We start from the raw sequence: 19,778 nt of genomic DNA on the forward strand, positions 1-19,778 counted from the left end.
TCCTCGTCGCGCATCTATTCCCACGTAGATTTTTGTTAATTAATTTCTCATTAATTATTTATGTATGAAAATTGCACAAAACGGTAGAGTACTTTCTTATTTGATTTAATCCACTCTATCTGCACATGAAAGGTGATATGATTGTTATCAGACATGTATGTGTACAAATAGATTTATCTTTTGCATTAAATGTTAATTCAATATTTATGGTAGAAAATTAATTTTGACTGCTGCGAATTTTAAAAATGTATTTTACTTTTTAAATCATTTTTTAAAATTCTATTATTATTTATAGATATGTTTATATACTTTTAATACATTACATTTTACAACTGTCCATATGAATTTGAATATAAAATTCATCTCGCATTCGAATATATTTTCTAAAAGCCGTAAATTAATACAACGCAATAATCGCAATAGTATGTTTTTTAAATCGCGTTTAAAACGCTAACGCATTTTAAACTATATGCATACTTCTATTTTGTGCATCCGTTGAACTTTGTGATATAATACGCACGTGGAGAACATTTTAATTGTAAAATTATGCTGATTACAATCTACACGGTTTCCGGTCATATTATTAGGATTATAAAGCTTATATATTGAATGATTATCACACAGTGATTCACATCTGATTTAATAGTAAGACACGTTTGGTCTGTGATGTGAGATAGCCATTGTAACTGTCAGTTTTATAAAGTTGTGTTTTTATTAGAGTCATTGCGCGCTGCTGGTTTCATAAAAAAATTTTTTTTAATCTTTGAATGTGGTGAATACAAATTCTTCTTGCTCTTTACTATATATATTGTTTTCAATTGTTAAGTAAATTGTTTCAAAGATTATTTCTATATGCGAGTTATAAATTTCATTCTGTCTTCCTAATTATACATATATAAATTTGAAATAAAATTCTAATATCTTTTTTCAGAATTCTTAGAATTTTAAAAAAATGAATAATAATAATCCGTTCAATCCATATGTCAGTGTTGATGAGGAGGAAGAAATAGTTATCTCTGGTATCGCTGGACAATTTCCTAATTCGGATAATATAAAAGAATTTCAGGACAATCTTTTCAATAAAATGGATCTCGGTTCGGAGGATCATCAACGCTGGACCAATTGTAATGATATATTTTTTCAAATTTTTTTCTGTCTCAGAAAAAAAGTCTACACATAATATATAATAAATAAGATAAATTAAAGTCTATATAAAATATATTGATCTAATTTTTATTATCTTGTAAATCTCTATTTCTATATACAAAAATGAAAAATAATTTAAAAAATAATTATAATTTTTACATAAAAAATAAACAAAATTAAAAGAATTGAAGAAAAATGATCTATATATAACTATATAAAAAGAAAAAGTTGACTATATATGTGGGTATTTTTTTTTATATCTCTTTCTGCAAATTACATTTTTTTGAAAGAAACAATGAAAAAATTATAATATAATTATTCATCGATTATTTTTTTTATTATTTTTTCTATATATATATACAGACAGCGATTAGACAAGAGTAAGAAAACATAAATATACAGGATGTTTCATTTGCCTGAAGTTAACTTCTCCAGGCAAATATTTCGGAAAATTACGAAAATTCGAAAAAATGTTGTATGGTTTTAAGGGGGACATAAGATAGTGCCATTAGTTTGATCTTGAAGAGTCATCTGTCACGTGAAGGTCACGTGAAGGTCATGTCCAACTTTTTATATGGGACACTATATAATTTTGCATATCTTTGTAGCTTACATCAAGAGCTTTCCAAAACATTACAATAAAGTATTTCTTCATTATGTACTTTTCGAGTTATGAGGCTTGAAATAATTTCTTAATTTTACATAAACCATAAAATATGTAGTAAAATATTTATTTTTCGATTATCTTACCTCAATACTTTTATGTAACAAAATAATGAGAGGAATCAATTGATGTAAAGAAAAAACACAGTTGTTTTTAAGAAAAAATATGTAATTGCTAATTACATATTTTTTCTTCGAAACAATTATGTATTTTCTTTACACCAATTGATTCCTCTCATTATTTTGTACATAAAAGTATAAAGGTAAGATAATCGAAAAATGAATATTTTACAGATATTTTATGGTTTATGTAAAATTAAGATATTTTAAGCCTCATAACTCGAAAAGTACTCAAGTAATACTTTGTTATAGTGTTTCAGAAAGCTCTTGAGATAATATATAAGAATAAATAATAAAAAATAGAGAGTTCTATTTAAAAAATTGAAAATATCCTTTACGTGACCTTCAAACGACTTTTCAAGGTCAAATTAATGGCAACATCTTATGGCCCCCTTTAAGCCATACAACTTTTGTCTGAAACATTTCTTTCTAAAATGCGTAATTTATGAAATATTCGACCATTTCCAGACTCTTGGTACACCCTGTATATATAATTTTATATAATTATATTTTATATAATTATATGTATATGTAAACCTTTTTTCCTGGAGAATATTATTGTTGTTTATATTTAAAAAGATAATACTTATATCTCATAAAATATATATTAATGATATTCAGGAATTTACAATATCTATATGCGGTTTACTTATAAATATAACATTAAAATTGACAATTAATATTATATGTGCAATTTATACTTGCATAAATCATTTTTATTATAACATATTCGAAAATTTCTTGCTGTTTGATGTTAAAATGAAAAATAATCGAAAGATGTCGTCTATTCTTAAAAATATCTTGCCTATGTTTATGTGAATGTAGTAATTAATGATTGATTATGATTTAAATATTTGTTATTTTCATGTAAATCGTTTTTTTAATTTTCACAGATATGTATGAAATGCCTCCTCGAATAGGAAAAATGAATAATATAGAAAAATTTGATGCAGAATTTTTTAATATATCAGCCGTAGAAGCTCATACGCTTGATCCTGAAGCTAGAATATTGCTCGAAAACACCTATGCAGCAATTATTGACGCAGGTGTTAATCCCGCAGAACTGCAAGGGACAAGGACGGGAATTATCACAGCAAAGTCAATTTCTGATACATATCTGGATATAATATACGAAAAGCCTCATGTATGTTAATAATTTTACTATTCCAGACTTATATATATCAACAATTTAACTCAATTTGAAAATCGATAAGATTTCAATCGATCGATTTCAAAATCGATAAGAAAAACATGCATACATGAACATGCATGTATGCATGTATTAATATGTATATACAAGGATATTGTAAAAAAAATATTTTTAATATAAAATCTATATCGTAATTAGGTTGCTGGATTACCCATAATTGGTTGCAGTAAAAGTATGTTGGCAAATAGAATTTCTAACTGGCTCAACGTTACTGGACCATCGTATAACATCGATACTGCATGTAGCTCGAGCAATTTTGCTATGGTGGAAGCTTACAATTTGATTCGATCTGGATTTTGTGACGCGGCTATTGTTGTTAGTGTCAATTTGTGCATTCATCCTTCTGTGACTCAACAGTTTTATGTCCTGGGTATGTAAAAAATAATATTCTTATGTTCAAAGATGTTGTATTCGAGATTGTTAATTTTTTTTTTTTTTTTTTTTTTTTTTTTTTTTTTTTTTTTTTTTTTTTTTTTTTTTTTTTTTTTATAATTTTATTTAATGATTATTATTATAACCTTTATCTAATAGTTTCTCTTTTCAAAATATACCAATATGTTTGATTCGCTTATTTTATATATTTATTGAAGTTTCCAAATATTTGATATATTAATTAAGAAACCGGGAATAAAAAAGTAAATGATATGTTTTATATTAAATCGAAATAAATTATTAATATTATTTTAGGAGTTTTATCTGGCGATGGCTACTGTAGACCTTACGATGAAAAAGGTACCGGTTACATGCGTAGTGATACGGCTACAGCAATATACTTGCAAAAAGCAAAGGATGCAAGAAGAATCTATGCGACTTTTATTTATGGTAAAACCAACTGCGATGGTTTCAAAGAAGAAGGAATTACTTTTCCATCATTAGATAGACAAAAAATATTATTGGAAGAATTTTACAAAGAATGTAACGTTTCGCCTTTTGAGCTATCTTATCTAGAAGCTCATGCAACTGGCACTGTAGCCGGCGATCCCGTGGAGCTTCAAGCAATCGACGAAGCTTTATGCATCAAAAGAGATTTTCCTCTATTAATAGGTTCAGTAAAATCAAATACTGGACATTCTGAAGCCGCCAGCGGTCATTGTCAAATTGCAAAGGTTTACAAAATAGAATTAATACATCTATGTTATTTAGTGCTGTATATAAACTTATGTATTTTTTTATCTGTAATTTTTGATTATTCATTATAATTATTATTTATTGATTATTTATTATAATTATAGAACTGAGATACTATTATCTATCTGCATTATAACATATATTTCATTTGTAAAGGTTTTAATAGCGATGGAAACTGGTATAATCCCTCCTACTATACATTTTAAACATCCACGAAAGAATATGACTGCTATCATTGAAGGAAGAGTAAAAATAATCACTGAACCGACAGAATGGAAGGGTGGCTACGTCGGTATTAATTCCTTCGGATTTGGTGGTGCTAATTGCCATTTATTATTGAAATCAAATCCGAAAATTAAAGTCAATGAAACAAATAATAATTTACCTAAGCTTGTAGTTATATCTGGACGTACCAAAGATGCAGTTAAAATCATATTAGATGACGTAAGTATATACTACTATTAAATAATTTAACGAAAAGGATAGATTAATACGAAATAAAAGGTAAAAATGATTTAAAAGTTTGTTTATATAAAGAATTTAAAAAATCATTATTATGAAAAATATATTATATCTAATTAAAGTATATTAATCGTATTAAAATACTAATTTTAATAATGACATCTAGATATAAAAGTTATAGAGATAAATTTAAATTGGTTATAGTCAATAAAAACGAACAAAGAGTAGAATATTATATGCACAGATCTAAGACATATTGAAATCGATTGTTCTCGAAACATATCTGTTAATATATCTATTTTGATAAAATGACTAAATAATATCCAACATGGCAACGAAATAAATTATAGAATATTTTAAAAGCATTCAGATTTTTAAAAATCAAATATATAAAACATTTGCTTATCTAACAATAAATTTCTAATTATAATTAACTTTAAAGAAGAATAATCTATTAAGATGTTATAAAATAATTATATTTTACAATTATATTAAAGATATATTATAATTAATATATCTTTATAGATACACAATCGGTCAATAGATGTAGAATATATATCTCTTTTGCATCGTATACATAGCGGCAATATAAAAGATCATCCCTACAGAGGATACATAATTGCTGGATCCAAAATAAATAACAATGCAATAATTAAAAGAAAATGTAATTCATATACGAAAAGACCGATTTGCTTTATATTTTCTGGAATTGGATCTCAGTGTTTTAATATGGGCAAGTAAATCAAATATATTATAATGTAATAATTATTATTAAAATGTTTCTTTGCAATTAACGTTAAACGATTTTTAAATTATACATATATATTCTTATATACAATAAAATTAACAATTATAATACTTCTATTTGTAAATTTTTAGGTAAATCTAGACAATTGCGGTCTATACGCCGATGACCTTGATCCTGACATATATTGTTAAGGACACCTTTCCAAGTAATTTCATGTATATACATATATAATAGGCGGACTCGAATAGTTTAGCCACTACCTTCATCTCCAAGTTTCAAAAGATGGTAATTCTATTCGGGCCTCTGCCCTGATGACTTTGATCTTCATATATGTTGTATATCAAGGGCATTATTCTAAATAAATCTTGCTTATAAAATAATTGGAGGTTAGGTTAGATTTTTAAACAATTAAAAAGTTGTTAACAAATGAAATTAATGATATAAATGGTGTGAAACGAGATGTATATTTGCAAAATTTTACATGGGTTTGCGACTTTCCACATGAAGCAAGTTCCACCTTGCCTACCGACGGTGATTGCGGGAAGGAGGCCGCGTGCGCGCGCGTGCGTGTATGTGTGTGTGTGTGTGTGTGTACACATACATTTCTGATATTTTTTAATTGTATTAAATTTATATAGAATTTAATACAATTAAAAATTATCAAAAATGTATGTGTACATATACATACATACGGGGGGGGGGGGTATAAGGGGGGTCTTCGGCCCTGCCGGTAGGCAAAGTGGACCTTGCTTCACGTGGAAAGTCGCAAACCCATGTAAAATTTTGCAAATATATACCTCATTTCACATCATTTATATTATTAACTTCATTTGTTAATAAGCTTTTTAATAAACAACGAGCGATGACTAACATTTTACTCAGGACAGTGACCTTGATAACATATACCAAGATCAACGGAGGTGAATCCTTTAATATCAACCTTTATTTCTTAAACTTCGTGTGTTCATAACTTTTTAATAAGCAGCGACTCCCAATTATTTTATAAGCAAAAGTTAGTTAGAATGATGCCTTTGGCAATATAAGTATATGAAGTCATCGGAGCGGAGGCCTAAATTGTATACAATTATCTAACTTTTTTATATAACAGCCAAAATAATGGACTTACGTAAAAAATGCTTATAACATTTTTGTAAAGCTTTTTAATAGCCTCATTTTTTGTTAATAACTTTTTTGTCTAAAATCGATATTTTCGAAGATATTTAGCGAAATCTTTTGAAACTTTGAAATGAAAATAGGAGCTAAACTATTCGAGTCCGCCTATATACATGAAATTACTCGGGAAGGTGTCCTTGACAACATGTCAAGGTCAAAGTCATCGGCGTATAGATCGCAAATGCCTAGTTTTACCAATTTTTATTAAATAATTGCTTAAATTAGATTTAGATGTAAAAAGTTTATCCTTTGATATGAACTAAACTAAAATGTAATAATGATACTATAGAAAGTGTGTGCAAAACAAAGATAAGCGATTTCTAGAGATTATGTATGTTTTTTTCATTTATGCATGTTTAGATTAATTATGTAAAAATATTAAATATTACATTATTTAAAATAATTTATCGACAACGAATGTAATATAATTATATCCTTTTAAATATTGATACATATATAGGTCGAGCTTTAATGGAATTTCCAGTATTCGCTAAAGCAATCCAAAAATGCGATACTGTTTTAAAACCTTATGATATATTTGTCACAGATATTCTAATAAATAAAGACAAATATATTTTCGATAACGTAGTCAACTTATTTGTAGGTCTTATTGGATTACAGGTATGAATAAAAATATATCGTCTATATATTGTGGAATTTTTTTTTGTATTATCTAATAAAGCATCGTATCTTTAAAGATCAGTATTTTATAAAAAAACGCAAAATTCTTGTAAAAAAATTGAAGTTGAAAAGAGCTTTTTATATGTTACATAATTGTATGCAGAAAGTTAAATTTGTAATATTTTATAATTATTTTATAATTATTTTATTTAAAAGAAAAATGGAAAGTATTGAGATATATAATAAGAATTACGTATATTATGTATACAGATCGGAATAGTTGATCTCTTAATTAATATTGGTATCACTCCTGATGTTATAATGGGTCATTCCATTGGCGAATTGGTTTGTGGGTATGCCGATGGATGCTTGACGGTTGAAGAAACCATCATGTTGGCTTATTATGTCGGTTTAGCATTTCTTAAGTCAAAAATAATAGGTGGCTTGATGGCTGAAATTAATTTAGATTTAAAAACTATGAAGAATATATGTCCATCAGATATCGATATAGCTTGTTACAATAGTTCGCATAATTATATTGTGAGTGGACCAACAAGCTCTATAAGAGCATTCCTCGCTAAACTACAGGTTCGGAAAGACTTAAAAAGTACAAATAATATATCTATGTTCATAATTAGGTTGAATTAAATAAAAAATGAATTTATTAAAAGAAATTTATTTCTATTTAGAATGACAACATTTCTGTAAAAGAAATTTCCTCTGGACATGTACCTTTTCATAGTCGTTACATCGAGCCTGCGAGAGTTAAACTTTTGGAATACCTGAATCAGATATTGCCACAGAAAGCCTCTCCGAGCTCAAAGTGGTTGAACATGTTGAACAAATCCTATGAATGGTTCAGCACATCTCCAAATATTTCGTATCTAGCAAAATATTATACAAATAGCCTATTAACCCCAGTAGTATTTTCAGAAGCTATGCGTTTTATTCCAAATGACGCGGTGACGATTGAGATAGCGCCGCACGACATTCTACAATACATTCTTAATGATTCGTTAAATGCAACTGTGACAAATGTCGCGTTATACAAATTCTCTCACAAACCAAACGTTGAAATATTCTTACACGGAATTGGACAACTTTATAATGCAGGATTACAGCTGCAAATAGCAAATTTATATCCGGAAGTTAAGTTTCCAGTGAGTCGTAGTACACCGATGATTTCTCATCTTATGAGGTAAATTTTGATTAATATAACATAAGATATAACATTCTTTAACGTTATGTTTATTACAAAAAAATAGCAAAATTTAAAAAAACGGAAAATTAATTTGCATTATTTTTAACGACGTTAAACGCTAATAAGGCTAATGTTTTATATATTGTTAAATTAATAACACGTTTTCTAGATGGGATCATTCCGAAGATTGGTATGTATATCATTATTACTCACAAAGAAAAGTTGAAAATGGGGAAATAATTGTTACCATTAATTTACTTGAGGAAGAATTTTCATATATGATTGGGCATGTCGTTAATAGAAAAAATTTATTACCGGCTGCAGGATATCTTTTCCTGATATGGCAAATGATCAGCTGGTTAAAAAAGCAAAATGTTCTCGATGTATCAATTGTATTTGAAGATGTTAATTTCCTACGTTCTACACTTCTGTCAAAAGAAAATCCAGTCAATTTAATTCTTATAACCCAAAAAGGTAACTTGTACAATTAAAATAATTTTGTAATCTAGATATATAAAAAGATAAAAGTTTTTTAAAACAAAATGTGAATAAGCGAAAAGATTCAATTGAAAAAATAAATTACGAAAAGATTTGTATCTAATAAACAAATTATTAACAGTTTATCATTAAAGTAACAGCAGATTTGAGCAAAAATTGCAGTTTATTGATACTGCATTAAATTCTACTGAGAAAGTTAGTAAATATAATATAATCAAGAAATCATAGTTTCTACTGTCAAACAATAAAAAATATATTGTAAATTTGTTGATTTGTTTGATTTTACATCATATTATTATTTTTATTTTTGCTATTTTAATTAATGTATTGCTAAAATCTATGTTCGGAAGGTTGCAATTTAGAGATATCATAGCTAAGTTAATTTTCTGTAATTTATTAATACTATTGGTTACTTAAACTATCTAAGTTTCTGACGTAAATACATATTAGATCTATCGTGTATTTGACTATTATTAATGTTATATGAACATTTTCATTAAAATTAAAATTTATATTTGTTTATTTAACTTGCAAATTGTATACAATGATTGGTATTTCATTTCTACACTATTTCATTTCCACGTTTGAAGGGCGGCTGGAATTTATTCTTCATTAAAAACATCCTCTCTTATGAAACATAACATAGAATCTCGTTATAAAACATGGAATAGAATTTCCGTGTGTAAATTAAATAGGGAGAGCTTCAGTTGCCTACATTCCCGATTGCCTACATGTATTATTGCACACACGAAAAAAATAAAAAAACGAAAGTATAATTGCACACATGATATTGTTGCGCACATACACATTGCACACATAAAATAAGAAAATCATATTAACACTTTCTACACATGACTTTATTGCATACATGGTCATTTCACACATGAAATTATTGCACACATACAGATTGCACACATGATATTATTGCGTACATACATGATTAAAAGCAGATTGATATTGGATTGCTCACAGAATCCCATCTTAAAATCTTTTGAATGATAGGATTTCCGTATGTCACTTTCATAATTCGATGAACTTTTACAAGCATATAGTATTAAATAAAGTCGAATGCTATAAAAGCGAATGTGCAGAAATGTTTATTTTTCATATTTTAATTTTAATTATCTTCTTAAATGAATAATATTTAAACTTTCCATTTAGAAAGAAATATTAGAATTCAAAAATATTTTGGATCTAGGACTATACTGAAATAGAATCTCGCTTCGTGTGATAGTCGATAACCTATGTAAAACAAAACAATTATAGATCTTGTTTCGAGCCGCAAGCAAGGGGAATGTGGAGTAGACCTCGCTTTGCATGGAAATTGAAAACCCATGTGGAAGAGAAGAATTATAGATATTCTCCAAAGAATCGAGAATCTTGTGCTTACACAATCGAAAAATTCAACATAATATAAATAACATGATATAAAAATAAAATTTGAATACCTTAAGAACAAAACGTTTCTGCTTATTCGCATTTGTGGCATTCGACTTTATGTAGTACATATTATATATCTGTAAAAATTGATCAAATTCGGAGATGGATCACATACGAAAATCTTGCCCAAAGCATCTAATTATATTTTTATTTTTTACATGAAATAATATTGAAATTATATTTTATATGAAATAATATTATGTGTGCAATGTGCATGCGTACAATAATATCATGTGCGCAATAATGTAATGTGTGCAATAAAGTTGTGTGTGGAAAGTGTTAAGGAGTTATACCTAGCAAGTCGAAAAAAACGTATTTTTGGAGAATTTAAAAAGACCTGTTAGATATTTTTATTTTATCGATTTTTTATCATAATATATATCTATCAAAGAAGATTTCATAATTTTTTAAATTAAAAATATTGAGAAATGTAGACACAGTAATTATTTCCCAGACATCTTTTTTCGGAGGCACTTGGTGATAAACAAGATTGCTCGGATCATCTGAAATAAAAAATTCAAAAGGATTTAGCTTTTGTATAAATTGATCTAGTTCGTGAACGAAAGGATTTTAATTTTGATGAAACCTTTTTTTTTTATTAACAAAAGAACGAAAAGTTTTAACACGAAAAATTCATATTTTTGCGTCAAACGTCTGTCACATTGTCAAAAATAAATTTTTTTTTAAATCTTTCGTTCACGAACTAGATCAATTCATACGAAAGCTAAATCTTTCTGAATTTTTTATTTCAGATGATCCAGCTTCGAGTAATTTTGCTCACCGCCAAACGTCTTTGAAAAAAGATAGTCCTGGAAAATAGCTCCTGTGCCTACATTTTTCGATATTTTTAATTAAAAAAATTATAAAAACTTCTTTGATGGATATATATTATGATAAAGAATCGATGGAATAAAAATACCTAACAGTTTTTTCTTAAATTCCCCAAAAATACGTTTTTTTCGACTTACTGATTAAGTATAATCCCTTAATATGATTTCCTTATTTTAAATGTGCATGTGCATGTAAACAATAATGTGTGCAATGTGCATGTAAACAATAATGTCATGTGTGCAATGTATATGTGCGGAATAATGTCATGTGTGCAATCGTAATTTAATTTCTTTATTTTTTTCGTGTGTGCAATAATACACGTAGGCAATCGGAATGTAGGCAATCGGGAATGTTGGCAAAAGAAGCTGTCGGTAAAATGTTGTGCACAAATGAAGCAGTTGACAATCGAAAATGTAGGCAACTAAAGCCCTCCGTATTTAATTTACAAACCAAAATTGATAATTGTATTCTTATAGATAGTTGCAAATTTGAAATAATCGAAGGAGAGAGTGTTGTCGTCACTGGAACAGTACGAATTCCAGTTAATATTGAAGACGAGAAAATATGTAACACATTTATTGATCGAAATGACAATGACAAAGAGGAGATGAATATAAAAGATATTTACAAAGAATTGAAACTTCGTGGTTATCAATATACCAACGAATTTCGTGGATTAAGAAGCGCGTCAATCACAGGAAAGAATGGTCATATTGCCTGGACTGACAATTGGGTAACGTTTATGGACAATATATTACAGATGATGATTTTAGGGCAAGATTCGAGAAGCCTTTTTGTACCAACAAAAATTCGTAAAGCGGTAATCGATCCAAAATCTCACATAAAATATATTGAAGTACTTTCAAATGAAAACAAACGTAAGTTTATCATTATTATAAATGGACATATTTAATCAAATATTATTACGTATTATTAAGTATTATTAAGTATTACAGTATTATGAACTATATACGTATTTAATCGAATATTATTTTTCGAAAAATATATACTATTGTCTTTATATCCGCAGAAGTCCTTGTACAAAATTATAAGCACTTAGATGTTTTGATATCTGGAGGAATAGAAATACATGGTCTCGTAGCTACAGCTATATCTCGTCGACAAAATGTAGCTAACCCCGTTCTTGAAGAGTACAAGTTTGTTGCTCATCGAGATTTGAATATGACATCTTTGCAAGATGCAATAAGAATGTCGGTGCACGTTGCACTTGAGTGCCATAACATGATAAACGTAAAAATCATTGAATTTATCGAAAGTAGCGACGAAGTGATGCCGGAGAATTTAAATTCTTTACATGTTTATAAAATTTTAGACGACTTACCGCAAATTTGTTACAATATCAAAATAGTAACGAGTAACGAACGATTCAAAGATATTTCTTTGCCCGACAATATTTCTACGATGGAATTTGATAAACTGACGAAAAATGAAAATTGTTTGATGATTATAGGTTTCGGAATTTTAACAAAAAATAGAAACGATTTATACGAACAATTGTTGTCTGCCATAATGCCAAGAGGATTTCTTCTGACATTGGAAGAGTTAGATGCTATTTACGATTACTCATGTCTGGACAAATATGGATTAAAAGTAATTTTGGAAAAACGCACCAATGATAAGACAATTATATTATTAAGAAAAATACAAGATTTTAAGACGAATCAGCAGATTGTGCATGTAAATAATTACGAATTTTCGTGGATAAATGAGATTAAATCATTCATGAACGTGGAAAATGACAACATAAATACGAGGATTATAATCGTCGCAGAAGGGGACTTCGAATGCGGTCTACTCGGCCTTGTCAATTGTTTGCGAAAAGAACCGGGTGGTGAAATGATTAGAAGTGTATTTATTCAAGATGGAGATGCGCCTGCTTTTTCATTGCAAGAATCGTTATATATGAGGCAGCTACAACTGGATTTACCCATCAATGTTATACGTTCCGGCATTTGGGGATCCTACAGACATTTTCCATTATCATTATTAGAACCAAAACTCGTACAGAATGCTTATGTTTCTCAAATGGTACGATTTTAAGAAGATTCGGATTTTTATATTTAGGAAAATAGTGATAATTCCCTTAATAAATTAAGAAATAGTTTTTTATTGTAATTTTAAGAAGCTTAAAATAACTTGTTATATTTATTTATTTTAGGTGCGAGGTGATCTGAGTACTCTTTGTTGGATGCAAAGTAGGATATCTTTCGTTAACAATAATAAAGAAAATCTAGTAAGAGTAGTTTATGCATCTATCAATTTTAGAGATGTCATGATAGCTAGCGGTAGACTCGCCATTGAATCTATTACAACCGAACGAAATAATAATTCTTTAATTGGAATGGAATTTGCTGGTTTTAATAAAACTGGGCAAAGAATAATGGGATTATGTTCAACAGGGTAAGCGAATATTAGATAAAAACTTGATAAAATCTTAATATGTATGTGAATAGAATCTTAATGTGTATATTCTTAATAAAAATAAACGAATATTCTAAACGTATATTCTTAATAAAATAAATTTTGTATATTTAAATTAGAAACGTTTTCGATGAAGTAAAAAATGAAAAAATTGCTATATTTTACATGCTTCTTTTCATTCTTTACCTAATCTTTACATATTATTCACAAAAAATATTTAAAAAATATTTCTTTGACTTAATTTTAACATAATATATTTTTATATGATTTTCTAAATTATATTATTTTCAGAGGAATGACAAATATTCTCATAACTGACAAATATCTTAGTTGGATCATACCTGACATGTGGACGATGGAAGACGCTGCGACGGTTCCTTGTGTATATGGCACGTGTTATTACGCTTTGTATTTGAATGGTAAAATGAAAAAAGACGACAAAATATTGATTCACTCTGGTACGGGAGGTGTTGGTCAAGCTGCCATTTATCTTGCCCTTTACGAGGGTTGCGAAGTGTTTACGACGGTTGGGAGTATCGAAAAACGAGACTTTATAAGAAAAACGTTTCCTTCTATTCCCGAGGATCACATTGGAAACTCTCGTGATACGAGCTTCGAACAAATGATTATTCAGGGAACAAAAGGTCGCGGAGTGAATATCGTATTAAATTCTTTAGCTGAAGAGAAACTACAAGCGTCCGTCCGTTGCTTAGCAAAGGGTGGTCGTTTTCTCGAGATTGGAAAGTTTGATATGGTCTCCAATAATCTTCTAGAAATATTTGCATTTTCAAAAGGTATTAGTTTTCATGGCATCTTATTGGAAAAGTTATTTTCTGCAGAACCAGAGAGTAAGACAATACTACGGAACAAGTTAATAGAAGGCTTAAAAAATGGCGCCATCAAACCGTTATACAGAAAAGTTTTTGAAAAGCATGAAATAGAAACTGCTTTTAGATATATGGCTGCTGGAAAGCATATTGGAAAGGTATGATAGTTTCTTAATGTACATATAATGGAGGAAGTATAATTACAATTGAAATATTAAATTCTCAAAAAAATGCGCACACTTTTTGTTTTCTTTGTATTATCTTTAATATTAGAATTATTTTAATATAAATAAAAATCACTCCTGTGTATATTTTGAAACACAAACATATCTGTGCTAAAAATACTTCTGTCTATTTTCCTTAATTAAATTTTAATATTGAATGTAAATTGTGACGCAAACTTTTCCACTTTAAGTAATATTTTTATCAAGAGATTTTAAAATGAAAAAATTAAATAGCTTTTTCTGATGTATCTTCTTAACTATGTTGTAATATGTAAAAGTCCATTGTGCTTCTTTCCTCTTTATGTTTGTTCCGTATGTTCTGACCGGAATCTAGATCGCGGAAGCCACCTATCGATCACGCAAGCCTCAGATGCTCGCGCGACTCCTTCGAAAACTCTATCATTTTTATCGCGATACATACAATTATCCGCCAATACAATTAAGCGCCATCCCTTCGCGTCCACTAAAAAGTTCTGGCGCCATACTCTAACTGCGAGCTTGCGCCTAATTCCGGCGCGCAGGATCTATCGATCTGCCAATCCTCAATCGATTTATAATGCGTCAACAATTAATTGGTCCACGTTAGCAGGATGCTTCCGCCTTCTGCTACGACTTGCGTGCCTTCTTCTTGTTCTACCGTTTGTTGCTCCAACATCGCGCCGCTCCTCGGTGGTTGTTTTCTCGAAGTACCGCGAATGAAATTTGCTGTGAAAGTTTCACGTTTGTCGCGTGTAATTAAAGTCGCAAATCGAAGACGAGTTTCGTCTTGTTGGTCCCGCGCGTGGTCAAATAAGGAAAGCGAAATCTTTCTCGCCGCGTGTGCGGATTCTCTGCCATCTTGGCTATCGTAGCACCGGCGAGAAATTTCACGAGAGCATGTGCGAAAAAAATATTTTCCAACGGTCCGCGTAATATCAATTGATTGTCGCGTGAATAATCAAATTTCATGAACATTGTAAGTACTCCGAAATATATTTGTGACTTTTATAGTGAGAACAACTCTGATTTTTTTACGCTTTCCGCGTATCGGTTCCCAGTCGGGAGCGACCCCACGCCTGATCCCAATTAATTATCTTAATTCCTGTACAATGTTCATTTGGAAAAACTCCTACTTTTAAAGATTTTTTATCAATTCTTTTAAATCTCTTTACAAATACATTTTATTTGATAATTTATTCATTTTTATAGGTTCTTATCTGTAATCTTCATTTTTCCTAATAGCTTCTCGCCTTTTATATTTCTTCTTTTTTCCTCTTCCTGATACTTCAAAATATAATGTAATATTATTTACAGATAATGATAAAAGTTCAAAAAGAAATTGAACTGGAAGCACCTATACTTGCACATCCTCGGTATTATTGCCTGGAACATAAATGCTACATCGTTATAGGTGGTCTGGGTGGCTTCGGTCTAGAATTAATTGATTGGTTAATATTACGTGGCGCAAGAAATTTAGTATTAATTTCGCGAACTGGAATAAAAAATGGTTATCAGCAATCAAGAATAACGTTATGGCAATCTTACGGTGTGAATGTTCAAATCGTTACATCTGCTGATACTTCGAAATACGAAGACTGTAAATCTATATTGCAATTTGCCGAAGAACAAGGTCCCGTGGATGCTATATTTAATCTCGCAGTTGTGTTGAAAGATGACATATTCAAGAATCAGTCCCCACAAGCATTCGAAGATTCTTTTATATCAAAGGCATGGACGACGAAAAGAATGGATGAATTATCGAGAACAATTTGTCCTCAGCTTCGACATTTTGTCGTTTTTTCTTCCGTTTCATGCGGAAGAGGTAACGCGGGCCAAACAAATTACGGAATGGCAAATTCCGTAATGGAAAGAATTTGTGAAAGAAGAATGAAAGAAGGTTTACATGGTTTGGCTATACAGTGGGGCGCGATTGGTGACGTTGGACTTGTCGCAGATATGCAAGAAGACGACAAAGAACTTGTTATTGGTGGTACATTGCAACAAGAAATATCCTCCTGTTTAGACACATTAGAAGCGTTCTTGCTACAAGATCGGTCAATCGTAAGCAGCATGGTTGTTGCTGAGAAAAAAAAAGGTTCTGGCGAAGCAACGAATCCATTTGAAGCGGTTGTAAACATTATGGGTAAATTTATTAAGTATATATTATGTAAAAGATTCGCTTATACAAAATAAATTTTTATTGCAAAAAATATAAATTTTAATAATTCATATATTGCAGTTTCAAGATTAGATAAGATTGGATCTGATTAATCATGTGTAAATATTTAATTCTTTTTCTAATTTTTAAAATAGGATTGAAAAATCCAAACATGGCAGCGCCAAACATATCATTAGCTGAACTAGGCATGGATTCAATGATGGCAGTGGAGATTAAACAGACATTGGAGAGAGAATTCGATATTTTATTGACAGCACAAGATATTCGAAATCTCACTTTTGCAAAACTTAGAAAATTGACAAATACATCTGAACAAGAGAAAATATACCGAGAAGATGACACGGAAGCTAATGTAAATGATTTGGACGGTTTAAAAATATTGACTCGAAAACTTAACGATTCAGACTTGAGTCAAGACATTTATGTAAAACTCGATACAGAGAGGAAAGTTGCTGGGAGTGAAATATTCCTTATACCAGGAATCGACGGGTGTGCAAGTGTATATAAACTGATAGGATCGAAAATTAAATCTTCGGCGATATGTTTGCAACATGGTGTACTTAATATGCCGGATGTTACTCGTTCAGTAATGAAATCAGCAGCATATCTTCTGCCTGTACGAAATTATAATATAATTTATTTGAAATCTTTATTTTAATTGCTGTATTTAAACTTTAAACAATGATACATATTTAATTATGTATACGCATACGCGCATGCATTTTTGCGTAATTTCATACATGTTTGCTTATTATTTTAGCACGTATTGGAGAAAATACAAAGTCAAAAAGAATTTCTAATTATCGGTTATTCATTTGGATCTTTAATTGCCATCGAATTAGCGAGATTATTAGAAGCTAAGAACTTCTTCGGACGTTTACTACTTATAGATGGAGCTCCTGATCAAATGAAGTTCTTTGCTGAGAAATTTTTTTATCATACTACAGAACAAGAACTACAAAATAGCATTTTACTTAATTTAATAAACATGTATCTTGACCCTAACAATGAAATGGTTAGACAATTATTAAAAATAGATATGTAGTTAATTATATATATATATATATATATATATATATATATATATATATATATATTAATAAAATAATATATAATTAATAGAATGAAAGGAAGAATTATGAAAGAAATAATTTGTTAGAATGTATGCTTTAAAATTATAAAATAAGCTAAATTTTTTATTATATTAATTTATTATATTATTTTAATCTAAATTACAAAGGTTTTGTAAAGTTTCTTTAACGTAATTTAGATTATATGAAATAATATAATATAATATAAGTATATTATTTTATCTCAGTTTAAAATGCAGATTGTCATTTTGTTGTACTGATGCAATATTATTATTTACAGCTTGCATTAGAACTAAATAAGTGCAATACGTGGGAAGAGAAATTTGAATTTCTTTCGGCACGCTTTTCAAAGGATATCAATGAATTAACTGTTGAAAATCAGAAATTGTTATGTTCGACGATATATGATCATATAATCGCTATACAAGATTATAATATAACATTATTGCCACGTCTTAAATCATCTATAATCTTATTAAAACCCACACTTACATCTATCACTTTAACTAAAGAGGATTATGGTCTACATAAGGTAAATTTATTTAGAACGTAATATATTATCATTTTTAAGATTATTTTTATAAATAAAAAATATTTTTAGATTACCGAAAGTGCAATACAAATACGTTACGTGGAAGGTACTCATGTCACAATGATGAACAACGATGAAGTAGTATCACTTATTAACGAATTATTATAAATTATAAAAATATGAATAAGAAGAGAGAATACTATATGTTTTCTTTAATAATTCTACTCTAACAATAAAAGATAGAAAGATAAACCTGAATCAACAAAACAATGATATTGCTATTTGAATATCTCAATTTCATATGATAAGATTCAGCTAATTTTATTATTTAACTGATATTTTATCATTTAATTTGTCACTACTAAAATGCGATTAAATTATTGTTATAGATCATTAATATCGCAGAGCGTCACTAATGCAATCTTCTATCAAGAGAGACTGTACGTTTTTTCTTTGTGTGTTTGTGATATGTGTTGATGGCGATGATGTTAAAAATACTTCTTAAATGAAAATTTCCATATTTGGACTTTGTATCATGATATCTTCATTTATAGATCAATCAGAATATAAATGAGGATACTTTTTTCATACAAATCAAACTCGTTCTATCGATTAAGCTTAATAAGAATTCGATCCATTCAGCCGTTGTTAAAATTTGATAATCTGATGACTCTCAATCCGATTCGCGTATAGATATACGGAGTGCCTCGCTAATCCTTTGCATGGCACGAGATATATAAAATCACGATGATATAAAATAAGATAAATAATTAATTATATAAATAAATATAATATAAATAAAACTTAAAAAGTTATATATTTTAATTTTATAATTTATATTATAAAATATTAATTATTAAATTTAAATATAAAACTTTTTAAGTTTTTTATATTTTTTTTATATTATATTTATTTATATTTTTCATTTATATTATTAATTATATTTATTTATCTTATTTTAACAATTTATATCATTATATTGTTATATGTCTCGCGTCAAATTCATGCGAAGGATTAGGAAGGCACTCTGTATATCTAAACGCGAGTTGGAAAGTCATCAAATTATCGAATCTTAATAATAATTGGACTAAATTCTTAAGCTTAATCGAGTTTAGACCAAGTTTGAATTGTATTAAAAAAATATCTTTATTTTTGTTCTGCGTGATCTATAAACGGAGATATCATGATGCAAAGTCGAGGTATGGAAATTTTCATTTAAGAAAGAGTTTTATCATCACCATCATCAACGCACATCTACACAAT

General features: G+C 28.8%; 1 protein-coding gene across 1 annotated transcript; it reads left to right on the forward strand.

The window, feature by feature from the left end:
* The first annotated feature begins 649 nt into the window (after positions 1-649).
* LOC105256048 (fatty acid synthase-like) lies at positions 650-19,272 on the forward strand. Its single transcript, XM_025410802.1, has 20 exons — positions 650-772; positions 932-1,124; positions 2,823-3,073; positions 3,278-3,509; positions 3,827-4,245; positions 4,424-4,711; positions 5,255-5,462; positions 7,111-7,271; positions 7,542-7,859; positions 7,961-8,469; positions 8,642-8,946; positions 11,718-12,119; positions 12,272-13,290; positions 13,421-13,662; positions 13,975-14,668; positions 16,028-16,856; positions 17,027-17,508; positions 17,653-17,907; positions 18,264-18,515; positions 18,585-19,272. The coding sequence occupies exons 2-20, from the start codon at positions 953-955 to the stop codon at positions 18,681-18,683; spliced, it is 7,137 nt and encodes a 2,378-aa protein (XP_025266587.1). The 5' UTR covers positions 650-772; positions 932-952; the 3' UTR covers positions 18,684-19,272.
* Positions 19,273-19,778: the final 506 nt, after the last annotated feature.

Source organism: Camponotus floridanus, unplaced genomic scaffold (genome assembly GCF_003227725.1).
Source record: "Camponotus floridanus strain SB8 unplaced genomic scaffold, Cflo_v7.5 scaffold35, whole genome shotgun sequence".
In the NCBI taxonomy this organism is placed as follows: Eukaryota; Metazoa; Arthropoda; class Insecta; order Hymenoptera; family Formicidae; genus Camponotus; species Camponotus floridanus.